We start from the raw sequence: 13,473 nt of genomic DNA on the forward strand, positions 1-13,473 counted from the left end.
TTCTTAAAAGAGTTTTAATTAAAGAAAAGGTAAAAGAATCACCTCTGTAAAATCAGGATGGTAAATACCTTACAGGGTAATCAGATTCCAAACATAGAGAATCCCTCTAGGCAAAACCTTAAGTTACAAAAAGACACAAACAGGAATATACATTCCATTCAGCACAGCCTATTTTACCAGCCATTAAACAAAAGGAAATCTAATGCATTTCTAGCCAGATTATTTACTAACTTTTTACAGGAGTTCTGAGCTGCATTCCTTTCTGTTCCTGGCAAAAGCATCACACAGACCCTTTGTTCCCCCCACTCAAGCTTTGAAAGGAACATGTCTTCTCATTGGTCATTTTGGTCAGGTGCCAGCGAGGTTCTTACCTCCTTAACCCTTTACAGGTGAAAGGGTTTTTCCTCTAGCGAGAAGGGGTTTTATAGTTCTGTATACAGAAAGGTGGTTACCCTTCCCTTTATATTTAGGACAGAAGCCATTCCCATATGTTATGAAGGCAGAAGAAGCCAACCCCACATAGCCTTTGGCTTACCAGGGCTGCCTGGAAACAGAATTCTGTTGCCCAGCTGTGTATAATGTGTCACCATACGGGCAGGCACTCAATATAAAAGGCACAGTGCGACCTTGTACTTAAAGCACACGTGCTGTCTGCTGTTAATTGCCTGATTTACTGTGAAAGTCTCCCTTTTGTTCTCAGAAATGTATCCTCAAATTTTACTCTCCCTTTTTATCTCCCCTGCAGGTGCAAATGTTTCTATGCTCCCCCATCATCTTCCTCCGTGAGGTTATCACAGATTAGAAGGTGAAAAAAACACTCGCAATGACATGTTTTCTGAGCTTGTGCAGTCCTCCTGCACTGAGGCATTCAGTGTCAGAGGCCAGGAAAGCATTAGGTGAGCACGATGAGAAGAGGCAGGAAGCGATGCTGAGGCTAATGGGAGAGCAAACAGACATGCTCAGGCATCTGATGGAGCTGCAGGAAAGGCAACAAGAGCACAGACTGCCGCTGCATCCACTGTATAACCCCTTGTCCTCCTCCCCAGGTTCCATATCCTCCTCACCCAGATGCCCAAGAACGCAGGGTGGGAGGCTCCGGGCACCCAGCCACTCCACTCCACAGGATGGCCCAAGCAACAGAGGGCTGTCATTCAACTAGCTTTGATTTTGTAGTGTGGCTTCAATAAGCAATGTGGCCTTATCCTTTCCTCCCCTACCCCCACTGGGTTACCTTGTAAGTTATCTCACTTTTTTTTAATTAATAAAGAATCAGAGTTTGAAGGGACCACAGGCGGTCATCAAGTCCAACCCCCTGCTCAAAACAAGACCAATCCCCAATTTTTGCCCTAGATCCCTAAATGGCCCCCTCAAGGATTGAACTCACAACTCTAGGTTTAGCAGGCCAATGCTCAAACCACTGAGCTGTCCCTCCCCCTGGTTTCAAAACAATAGTGACTTTATTTCCTTTGCCAGCTGTGATCAAAGTGGGGAGGGTGGATGGCTTACAGGGAATTAAAAATCAACAAAGGGGGTGGGTTTGCATCAAGGAGAAACACACACAACTGTCACACCTTAGCCTGGCCAGTCATGAAACTGGTTTTCAAAGCCTCTCTGATGTGTAGCACACTTAGCTGTGCTCTTCTAATTGCCCTGGTGTCTGGCTGCTCAAAATTGGCCATCAGGTGATTTGTCTCAACCTCCCACCCCACCATAAATGTCTTCCCCCTTACTCTCACAGATATTATAGAGCACACAGCAAGCAGCAATAACAATGGGAATAATGGCTGCACTGAGGTCTAACCTAGTCAGCAAACTGCGCCAGCGAGCTTTTAAATGTCCAAAGGCACATTCTACCACCATTCTGCACTTGCTCAGCCTGAGGTTGAACAGCTCCTTACTACTGTCCAGGCTGCCAGTGTACAGCTTCATGAGCCATGGGAGCAAGGGGTAGGCTGGGTCCCCAAGGATAACTATTGGCATTTCAACATCCCCAACGTTAATTTTTCTGGTCTGGGAAGCAAGTCCCTTCTTGCAGCTGTTGGAATAGCCCAGAGTTCCTAAAGATGCAAGTATCATGCACCTTTCCTGGCCATCCCCTGTTGATATTGGTGAAACATTCCTTGTGATCCACCAGTGCTTGCAGCACCATTGAGAAATACCCCTTGTGGTTTATGTACTGGTTGGCAAGGTGGTCCAGTGCCAAGATAGGGATATGCATTCCATCTATTACCCCACCACAGTTAGAGAACCCCATTGCAGCAAAGCCATCCACTATGACCTGCACATTTCCCAGAGTCACTACCCTTGATAGCAGCAGCTTAGTGATTGCATTGGCTACTTGGATCACAGCAGCCCCCACAGTAGATTTGCCCACTCCAAATTGATTCCTGACTCACTGGTAGTAGTCAGGCATTCCAAGCTTCCACCAGGCTACCACCACTCACTTCTCAACTGTCAGGGCAGCTCTCATCTTGGTATTCCTGCATGTCAGGGTGTGGGAAAGCAACTCACAAAGTTCCAGGAAAGTGGCCTTACATATGAGAAAGTTTCGCAGCCACTGGGAATCATCCCATACCTGGAACACTATGCATTCCCACCAGTCTGTGCTTGTTTGCCGGGCCCAGAATCAGCATTCCACTGTATCAACCTGCCCCAATGCTGCCATGATGTCCCAATTGCCACATCCCATGCTTTCAGGAATGTCTGTGTCCATGTCCTCCTCACAATCATCCTTGTGCTGGTGTGTCCTAGGCAGGTTCTGCACATATGGCAGGATAATGTGCGAGGTGTTTACAATGCTCACAACAGCAGCAGTGAGCTGAGCGGGCTCCATGCTTGCAGTGCTATGATGTTTGCATGGGCAACCCAGGAAAAAAGGTGTGAAACGATTGTCTGCCATTGCTTTCATGGAAGGAGGGAGGGGAGACTGACGACATATACCCAAAACCACCCGTGACAATGTTTTTGCCCCATCAGGCATTGGGAGCTTAATCCAAAATTCCAATGGGCAGCAGAGACTGCGGGGACTGTGGGATAGCTACCCACAGTGCACCGCTCCATGAGTCAATGCTAGCCACAGTATTGAGGATGCACTCCGCCGACTTAATGTGCTTAGTGGGGACATAATAATCAACTGTATAAAATCGCTTTCTAAAGATCGACTTCTATAAGATTGACCTAATTTCATAGTGTAGACATACCCTGAGATTAGCTCTGAGAAGATTCATCTTAAGGGACTTGCCCCAGCACTCAGGTGCCCACCTCCCTTGGAGTGCAGACCCTAAGGTATATTGTCTTGTGCAATATGTCTTATGTACAGGGCAAGCTCATAAAAGTTCGCCCTCTCCCTTAATGTGAAGAGAGATATGCACAACTTCTTGCCCCCCTCCCCGCCCTGTTAGAAATTGCACAATCTGGGTTTAATAATAAACAAAACAAATGTATTAACTATAAACAGATTTTACGGGATAGCAGATTTTTTACGTGATTATAAGGGATAGCAAACAAAACAAAGCAGATTACTAAGCAAATAAAACAAAACACATAAACTAAGCTTGATTCACTAAAGAAATTAGCTACAAATAGTAATTTCTCATCCTCTGTAGCATGGGGCACGGGTCACTTGCTGGAGGATTCTCTGCTACTTGAAGTCTTTAAATCACAATTTGAAGACTTCATTAGCTCAGACATAGGTGAGAGGTTTTTCGCAGGAGTGGGTGGGTGAAATTCTGTGGCCTGCATTGTGCAGGAGGTCAGACTAGATGATCATAATGGTCCCTTCTGACCTTAGTATCTATGAAACTATGAAACTTATCCTAAATGTTGTTTCAGGCAGATTGCAAAGGTTCTTGGAAGCCAGCTGCACTGGCATGCAGCGTGAAACTTCAGGTATTCTTACTCACAGACTAGACACCCTTCCAGCCTGGGCTCTACTCTTTTCCCCCAAGTTCAGTTCTTATTTTCAGGTGTTTCCCAGCATCTTTTTGGGTGGGGAGGCAGAGGACAACCACGATGATGTCACTCCCCTGCCTTATATAGCTTTTTGTGTATGACAGGAACCCTTTGTCTTCCAGTGAAAAAACACTGGCATTCCAAGGTGGGGTCCAGTACCAGGTGACTCAGTCACATGTCTCTACAGGGTCATAGCAGCCATTACTCACAAGCTGTCTGGAGCGTCCACATGAAGACTAAGCTCTTTCACAGTCCATTGTCTATGCTGATGGCCCATCAGCCCTGTCTGACTTTTTCATTGTTGTACCTGAAGGGCTAGTTATGGGTGTTACCCAGAGTAGCACATTTGAAATACTGATACATGTTAAATATTCCTAGCTTCAGATACAAAAATGATACATGCATACAAATTGGATAAACACATTCAGTAGATCATAACCTTTTAAATGATACCTCACATGACCCCTCTTGCATAAAACATATCTTAGTCATGCCATATTCATATCAGAACAATATTTCTATGAAGAATTTGGGGTGTGGTGTAATGTCATAACTGGAAAAGCTGTTTTCAATTAAAAAGTTGCTCTTGGCTCTGCCTGTGGAGAGCTAGCTAAGAACTGGATGCTCAGCCGTCACGGGAGCCAGAGGGAGAGAGATGTAAAGGAGCCTTCATTCCTTCCTCCATCCAAGCGTGCTGCCTCCCCCCAAGCCTGCTCTGTAGTGGGGGAGGCAAAGAGAAAGAGAGATGGCACCATCTGCCCGTCCCTTCCGATCTGCAGGGGAAGAAAGGTATGAAAGAGACACACACCCCGGCACATGGGGTGGGGGTGGAGAATGGGGGACCCCTGTATGGGGAGAGGAAGGACTGGGGAACATACCGAGCCCCGGCATAGTAAGGAGCGGGGGAGTCAAAGACAATGGTATGGGGGAAGGGGGTCACAGAGAGCCCCTTGCATGGGAGAGGGGGTGGAGGTGGTTCCCTGAAATAGAGGAGGCTGGTGGGGTGGGATGGAGGAATGCAATGTGCTCAGCCTACAGAAGTAATGAAGTGTGCAATACCCTAGTAATCCCCTATCAAAAAAGCTTTTAAAAAGAAATTCCTCCGAACAGCCCATGCAACCTCAGGCGAAATCCCCTCCTGATAGCCACCCCACATAGCCCCGGCTCCCTGGAAATACAAAATTACCAAACAAATTCAATGCTCCCCGTATCCATGGCCTGATCGCCACAGGAGCTGAGCAGCCATAGACGGGTTGTTAGAGGAGAATTTTCACAGAACTGACTGCAGCCACTCCAAATAATGTATTTACATTTGTGAACTGACTGGCGCTGTAGCACCGATCTCTGAGGAGGTACAAAATTAAAGCCTACTGACTTGTTGTGTGACTTTTGGCCAATCATTATATTGATGGAACAAAAATACCTATCTCACCAGGGACTACTTGCAAAGCACTTTGAGATGAGGGCAGGGGACCATTCCAGATCCTGGTAACATGCATTTGTAAAGGCAAAGGTAGCTTGTCCCTATTCTAGTCTACTAAGATGAGAAAAGTGAATAAAGATGTTTTTAAAAGTGGAGCATTGCATTACAACATGCTGGCAGCTTGATTTCAGTTATGTGACTTTGATACCCTGCTTCACATTGCATTATTGTAACTGGCAACACAACCTCCTCTCATGGCAGCAGAGCTCACCCCAGCTCACAAACTCAGAAAAGGGTCAAATGGATCCAAGTTCCCTCCCCCACATCTCCCGTAACCTCAAAACCCTCTGGGTCTAGCCACCCTCAGGATCTCTGGCTCCGCCTGGCAGAATCCTACCGGCAGCCCATCACAAATCACCCCCAGTGATATGCTTACAACTCACCCGCTAAGCTGCCCTCCAAACCTGCCCCTAGCTACCCATCCTGCAAGCTACCCCCCCCCACTGACCCGCCCCCAAACCTGCCTCGCTACCCACCCGCCCCACTCGTCCCCCAAACATCCCCCCCAGCAACTCACCCGCCAAACCTGCTCCCAGGGTCGAGCTCCCTATCTGAGCCCTTTGGCTTTACGACCTCCCTAAGAGGGCGGCAGCAGCTGACTACCCTCCTTTACTTCGCCCTTCCCATGACGGCAGCCGATCACGTGCTCAGGGTAACCCCGCCTTCCCGTCGCTTCCCAATCAGCTGAGTAGACTCATCTGACCGGACGTTGGGGGAGCCGCTGCTGCAGCAGGAGCGGGCAGAGCCGCAGGGGTAAGGTGGGGACCTTGCCCCCGCGCCGGGAGTAGCATGGCTGGGCTGCCCCCGCACCCTCGGCCCGGTCAGAACCCGCAGAACCGGGCCCGGGCTAAGCTGTCTTAAGGACCTCCATTCTCCCCCTCCAGCTTCCTACCCCTTCTGCCCTGCGCTGACGGGCCTTAGGGAGCCGGGAGATAGACTTGAGCTCAGCTGAGCTGCACCAGCCACCCCGTTTTCTGCTAATTCTGCGTCCTCAATACTCTACGAGAGCGTTGGGGTGCCAGCGAGGGAGCATGGCCTGAGCTCCTTCCACAGTACCCTCTCTGTGCCTGCCCCCAACTCTGTCTGCTGCTGCCTTCTCGCTGTGCTGGCTCCTTGCAGGGACACTGTCTCCCTCTCAGTACCTGGATATGAGGGGTGGATTTTTTTTCCCAGTAGGACAGCAATAGTGGGACTTGCACTGGACTGCATAACCCCTCTCATCTGCCTAGTGAGGTATCTCTGAAAAGAAGAGCTGCTGCAATGCCACTGAAACTACCTGGAGGACCCAAAAATATGGAGAGTGGGGAAGGAGAGAATAAAGGGGCAGGGACTATCTTTCATTCTGTGTTGTCAGTGCTAGCCCAAAGTGCCTCTGATGCCTTCGAGGGCCTCTCGACTGTACCATAATACAATATAATTTATTCAATTACTAAAGTAGGAGTCTGGTCTAACTGTCTGTCAAGGAGTAGGATACTCAGAGACTCTCTGCTTTCATTTCCACTGTGTTATACTTAACAGTTTCTTCCACAGGTACCAGCAGACTGTCAATGCAGTCCTCCTCCAAAGTCAGTATGGGATGCTGAGTGAGAGGAGCAGTATCACAAGCTGAAAAGGTTGAAGAGCTCAAATTGATCTTCCCAGGAACTAAGGTTAGTTGAAAAGAAATCAAATGACTTCTATTCATTGTCTCCACTCTCTGTGCTTGACTTTCCTGTGGTACCATGTTGTGTTTCAAAATCATAGCATTTGGGGCAGTTTGGTTACATTGTCAGCTTTTACGTCCTGTTCACAGAATCGTAAATTGGAGCATCTTACTTAATTATTTCTAGCATCCCTTAGGGGTAGTAACATGTTAGTAAAAGGTCTGTTGTGGTCTGGATTGTGTGATGTGTCCTGGATGGAAGCTGGAGGGACGGGAAGGAGGCCCTTGAAGAATTCCACCTGGATTTCAACAATTTCCACCCCACCATCAATCTCAGGCTGGACCAGTCCACTTCCTGGACACTACAGTGCAAATAAGTGATGGTCACATAAACACCAACCTATACCGGAAACCTACTGACAGCTATACTTATCTACATGCCTCCAGCTTCCATCCAGGACACATCACACGATCCATTGTCTACAGCCAAGCCCTAGTTTACAACTGAATTTGCTCCAATCTCTCAGACAGAGACAAACGCCTACAAGATCTTTATCAAGCATTCTTAAAACTACAATACCCACCTGGGGAAGTGAGGAAACAGATTGACAGAGCGAGACGGGTACCCATAAATCACCTACTGCAGGACAGGCTCAACAAAGAAAATAACAGAACACCCCTGGCCATCACATACAGTCCCCAGCTATAACCTCTCCAACACATCATTAATGATCTACAACCTATCCTGGAAAATGATTCTTCGCTCTCCCAGACCTAGGGAGGCAGGCCAGTTCTCACTTACAGACAGCCCCCCAACCTGAAGCAAATACCATCAACTACACACCACACCACAGAAACAGTAACCCAGGAACCAATCCCTATAGCAAACCTCGTTGCCTACTCTGTCCCCATATCTACTCTAGCGACACCATCAGAGGACCCAACCACATCAGCCACACCATCAGAGGCTCATTCACCTGCACGTCTGCTAATATTGTATATGCCATCATGTGCCAGCAATGCCCCTCTGCCATGTTCATTGGCCAAACCGGACAGTCCCTAATAAATCTGTTTGTCTTTAAGATGCCACCGGACTCCTTGTCTCTCTAACTTGGTGTGACTATTGAAGGGTGTTTTAAGACTAGCCTGGATCAATTGTTTGTCAGCAGGACTTCAGGATTTTGGGGTGCTTCTAAACAGAGACTCATGTGAAACAAAATGTGTGTGTTGGTGACCTAAAGATTCCTCCTCTTATTGCCTCCCCGTATCCTCCTGTGCTGCTGGATAAGTGGAGCCGAGCTGCAGCTGTGAAGGTCCTGGTGGAGTTGCAAACACCTGAAACCTTTCAGTGGGGAAATGCTCTAAGTAAATAAGGAGCCCTGGAGCAACCAGACCCCCCACCTATCAGAGCATTTTGTGTGCAGTTTGACAGAGATCAGGTTATTTTCTGTCTTCCTCCAAATACTTCTCTCTCCAGCCTAAGGGCTCTGAGTAGCTGTCCCATCCACTGTTCCATATGGGTGAACCACTGCTTGGAGCCTCGTTCTTCTTAGCATATGTGCAATGTGCCTCAGGTGGCATGTGACCAGGATTCATCACTGAATTTGTTCCACTGGTTGGATCATTAGATTCCCTGACCCGGGCCGGGTACTGATGGGGAACATGACATGAACGCTGATCCATGCCCCTCAGAGCCTCATTGACTTCATAAGAGCTCCTTGCAGGTTTAAGGGTCCGTGGAGCAGCTTGGAGAATCATGGTCCTGGAAGTACAGTAAAACAAAAGAGCACAAAGAAATGATATTCACTAAATTAAGTTGTCTATCTTCTTGCTTTTCCCTCCCCCCTTTTTTTTCTACTTCCATCTCCAACACATTATCTCCATTTTTGCCCCACAATTATTTATTTGTGATATAGTAGCACACTCTGGTCCCAATCAAGGTTAGGATCCCATTGCACTGGGCACTGTCTGAACTCACTGATGATCCCTGTCCCATCTGGCTGACCTCTCTCTACTGTATTCTCATTCTGCTTTTTTCTTTGTAAAGCAGCACCTCCTTTCTCTCATTTTCCACCAACCTGCCCCAGGTCTCCTGAGTCTCAACCCTGTGTGCAAACCACCCTTCCTTTCTCATTCTTCTGTCTGTCCTTCTATGAGGGTTACTGGAAGTATCCCATCCTCTGCATCATTCCCCTTCCCTGTTTCAGGTGTTTTCTCCAAGCCCCGACAATGCCGTCTAATAAGTCTGTCTCGGATGCTCCAATCTTCCAGTTCACTAACTGCCGGATTTTGAGGAGTCACCAGCTGCAAAGGTGAGCAGATAGGGCTGTTTGCCCTGGGATGGCTGCCTGCATACCAAAATATGCTCCTCCGATGCCGTGGAATGCGAGGTATAGAAGATATTGGACCCCAGAGTGCTGCTCTTTGGAAAAACCAGGCCTGGGAGGTTGAACCTATGCAGATCTCTTGCATGGCAGCAAAGAGCACTAACCACAGGGCTGCTGGTTCCTACAATACCCCAACTTCCCTCTGTTTTGTAAAGCTGCAGTTGTTCCCTGTAGCAGAAACCGAGAGGTCTCAACTATGTTTTAGGTTGCCACCTAGGTAACAATCAGAACAGGCATAGACTCTTGCTAGAATCATTTGATCCATGCTAACCTCTTCACATCCTCCCTCTGCAGGGAGAGAGGAAGGATGCCAGCCCTTCCAGTGAAACTGTATAGGCATTGTTCATGTTGGGGTGGCATGTGGGAAACTTCCTAGAGGTGACACATGCAGTTCCCTGGGGTGGGAGTGCCTGGTTTTGATTTGGTTCTTCCACCTGCTGACCATAACAGCACATGGTGGGTTAACCACCAGCCCCTGTGTTGGGGTGGTCTATGCGCTAATAGGTAAAGGGGGACTGAATAGTGTGGAAAGCAGTCCAGGCCTCTCCCCTGCTGCTGGGAGGAATTGTTCATCTTTTATTCTGTGTGGTTCTTCCGTCAGGGAGGATCTGTGGGTGCGAGAAGGGAAGATCCTTAACCCAGAGAAGCTGTTCTTTGATGAGAAGGGATCTGCTGATATTCAGCTGAATTGTAAGGACAGCATCATCGCCCCCGGATTCATTGATGTGCAGATTAATGGTAAGGCATTCCAACTGATCTAGAGCAGATCTGAGTGAGAACCAGGCTCCACGTGTGCCATTTAGAAACAGACCAATGAGTTCCAACACAAACATATCCCCTCCTGCCCTTTGAACTCTGACTCACAGTGTGCCTGTTTCCTGAAAACAGACTTTGTTGGGACGTCAGCAGATAAGGTTTGCATAGCTTCTAGTTTAGCAGTCTCTGGCTGGCTCTCTGTTTTAAGGCCTTGTCTACACTGTGCAGTTTTGTCGGCAAAAAGCAGATTTTGCCAACAAAACAATGGAGGTGTACACACTACAAAGCTACTTTTGATGCAAAACTCTGCTGTTTTGCCAATAAAATAAAACCACCTCAATGAGAGGCATAAAGCTTTTTGCAGCAAAGTTAAAGTGGCAAACACTCAGTGTAGATGCTGCCATTCATTATGTCGACATAATTAGCCTCCTCCAGTACCCCACGATGCCCATTGTGACCGCTCTGCTCACTGTTTTGAACTCGGCTGCCCTACAGGCATGTGCCTCTCCACTTTCAAAGCTCTGAAGCTTTGACATTCCTCAGCCTGGAGAGCTCACAGAGCTGCTGTGGGAGAATACGGAGGGAATCCCAGAACCACAGGCAGGCAGAGCAGGCTGCTGCTATGGGGAGGAAGAGGGAGAGAGACTGCTGTGCAGAGCCGGGGGCTGATGGGGAGCGGGGGTGGTGTCCCCTCTTCCAGGAATGATTGCTCAGCCTGCTGTCTGAACTTAAGAGAGAGCATGCGGACACACTCTTCCCCAACACACATTCTTTCTGTCTCTCCTTCCCTGTCCTCTCACCAAACTCTCCCTGTCTCTCACGCTCTCCTTCCTCCCCCACACACACACTTCAGTTGAAAAGTGACTGACGATCTAGTAGGATGCCCATGGAACATAGGATTGAGAAACCTGCATCATGTGATGCTATACTTGTCCCATGAGGCATTGCAAACCTTTCCCAAAGCACCCCGTGGCCAGTTGCACAGTGGGATAGCTACCATCAGTGCTCTCTGTGTCAATGCAAGAGCTAATGGTGTGGATGTGCTCCTCCAACACAAGGAGCATAGTCTGGGCAGGCAGTAGCAGTCTGTTTAAAGCAGCATAACTTTTGTTGACAGTCCAGGTGTACACTACAGAGTTTTAAGTTAGGAGGTATAAAAGCCGGGTGGGTCGCCATTGGGAGTATTGTGGAGATGGGCTGGGTTTTGAGGAGGGATCTGAAGGACGATGTGTAGTGTGGCATAAAGGATCAGAGAGGAAGGATGGTCCAGTGGTTAGGGCACTAGCCAAGGACCTGGGAGACATGAGTTAAGTCCCTGCTCCACCACAGATTTCTTGCATTATCTTGGGCCTCTCTGTGCCTCAGTACAATGGAATCAGAGTCTTAACCTGCTTCCCAGGTGTGTGTAAGGATAAATGAATAATAGCTCATGAGGTGCTCATATACTGTGGGAATAGAGGTCAGGTAAGTACCTAAGAAAGATTAGGGGGCAGTGTGGGGGAATGAAATAGACGGGTCAGGTCCCTTCTGGTGGGTTTGCCTGCTTGCCATTGGGGATTAGTGACCAGGACAGATAGTGCAATCGGGTACTCCACATCTCCTTTTATATTGGCTTAGAATCATAGAATATCAGGGTTGGAAGGGACCTCAGGAGGTCATCTAGTCCAACCCCATGCTCAAAGCAGGACCAATCCCCAACTAAATCATCCCAGCCAGGGCTTTGTCAAGCCTGATCTTAAAAACCTCAAAGGAAGGAGATTCCACCACCTCCCTAGGTAACGCATTCCAGTGCTTCATCACCCTCCTAGTGAAAATGTTTTTCCTAGTATCCAACCTAAACCTCCCCCTCTGCAACTTGAGACCATTACTCCTCGTTCTGTCATCTGCTACCACTGAGAACAGTCTAGATCCATCCTCTTTGGAACCCCCTATCAGGTAGTTGAAAGCAGCTATTAAATCCCCCCCTCATTCTTCTCTTCTGCAGTCTAAACAATCCCAGTTCCCTCAGCCTCTCCTCATAAGTTGTGTGTTCCAGTCCCCTAATCATTTTTGTTGCCCTCCGCTGGACGCTTTCCAATTTTTTCACATCCTTCTTGCAGTGTGGGGCCCAAACCAGGATACAGTACTCCAGATGAGGCCTCACCAATGTCGAATAGAGGGGAATGATCATGTCCCTCGATCTGCTGGCAATGCCCCTGCTTATACAGCCCAAAATGTAAAATGTTGGCCTTCTTGGCAACAATGGCACACTGTTGACTCATATCCAGCTTCTCATTCACTGTAACCCCTAGCTCCTTTTCTGCAGAACTGCTGCCTAGCCATTTGGTCCCTAGTCTGTAACGGTGCATGGGATTCTTCCATCCTAAGTTCAGGACTCTGCATTTGTCCTTGTTGAACCTCAACAGATTTCTTTTGGCCCAATCCTCTAATTTGTCTAGGTCCGTCTGTATCCTATCCCTACCCTCCAGCGTATCTACCTCTCCTCCTAGTTTAGCGTCATCTGCAATCTTGCTGAGGGTGCAATCCACACTATCCTCCAGATCATTAAGGAAGATATTGAACAAAACCAGACCCAGGACCGACCCTTGGAGCACTGCACTTGATACCGGCTGCCAACTAGACATGGAGCCATTGATCACTACCCATTGAGCCTGACAATTTAGCCAGCTTCCTGTCGACCTTATAGTCCATTCTTCCAGCCCATACTTCTTTAACTTGCTGGCAAGAATACTGTGGGAGACTGTGTCAAAAGCTTTGCTAAAGTCAAGGAAAACGCGACCACTGCTTTCCCCTCATCTGCAGAGCCACTTATCTCATCATAGAAGGCAATCAGTTTGGTCAGGCATGACTTGCCCTTGGTGAATCCATGCTGACTGTTCCTGATCACTTTCCTCTCCTTTAAGTGCTTCAGAATTGATTTCTTGAGGATCTGCTCCAAGATTTTTCCAGGGACTGAGGTGAGACTGACTGGCCTGTAGCTCCCCGGATCCTCCTCCTTCCCTTTTTTAAAGATGGGCACTACATTAGCCTTTTTCCAGTCGTCCGGGACCTCCCATGATCGCCATGAGTTTTCAAAGATAATGGCCAATGGCTCTGCAATCACATCCACCAACTCCTTCAGCACTCTCGGATGCAGCGCATCCAGCCCCATGGACTTGTGCTTGTCCAGCTTTTCTAAATAGTCTGTGGAACCCAAAATCCTCCCGCACCCTGCTGGCTTGTAGCACGCCCTTTATTCTCAAAGCTAATCTTCA

At 48.1% G+C, this 13,473-nt stretch overlaps 1 protein-coding gene and 1 long non-coding RNA gene across 5 annotated transcripts in view; one reads left to right on the plus strand and one right to left on the minus strand.

The window, feature by feature from the left end:
• On the minus strand, window positions 1-6,105 carry LOC125644311 (uncharacterized). Its single transcript, XR_007358957.2, has 2 exons — window positions 5,952-6,105; window positions 1-4,724 (listed from the first exon to the last, which is right to left on the minus strand). It is a non-coding gene; the product is annotated as an uncharacterized LOC125644311 (long non-coding RNA).
• Window positions 6,097-13,473, plus strand: part of AMDHD2 (amidohydrolase domain containing 2) — a 23,787-nt gene continuing 16,410 nt past the window's right edge. For 2 of the 4 annotated variants that reach the window (XM_048868043.2, XM_048868048.2), the window contains exons 1-4: window positions 6,097-6,187; window positions 6,965-7,083; window positions 9,284-9,388; window positions 10,065-10,201. In XM_048868043.2, the coding sequence (XP_048724000.1) occupies window positions 9,306-9,388; window positions 10,065-10,201 (220 nt within the window). In that variant the 5' untranslated portion in view covers window positions 6,097-6,187; window positions 6,965-7,083; window positions 9,284-9,305. The other 2 variants (XM_048868044.2, XM_048868045.2) reach the window with 2 other exon arrangements.

This window comes from Caretta caretta, chromosome 10, assembly GCF_965140235.1.
Source record: "Caretta caretta isolate rCarCar2 chromosome 10, rCarCar1.hap1, whole genome shotgun sequence".
Taxonomy (NCBI): Eukaryota; Metazoa; Chordata; order Testudines; family Cheloniidae; genus Caretta; species Caretta caretta.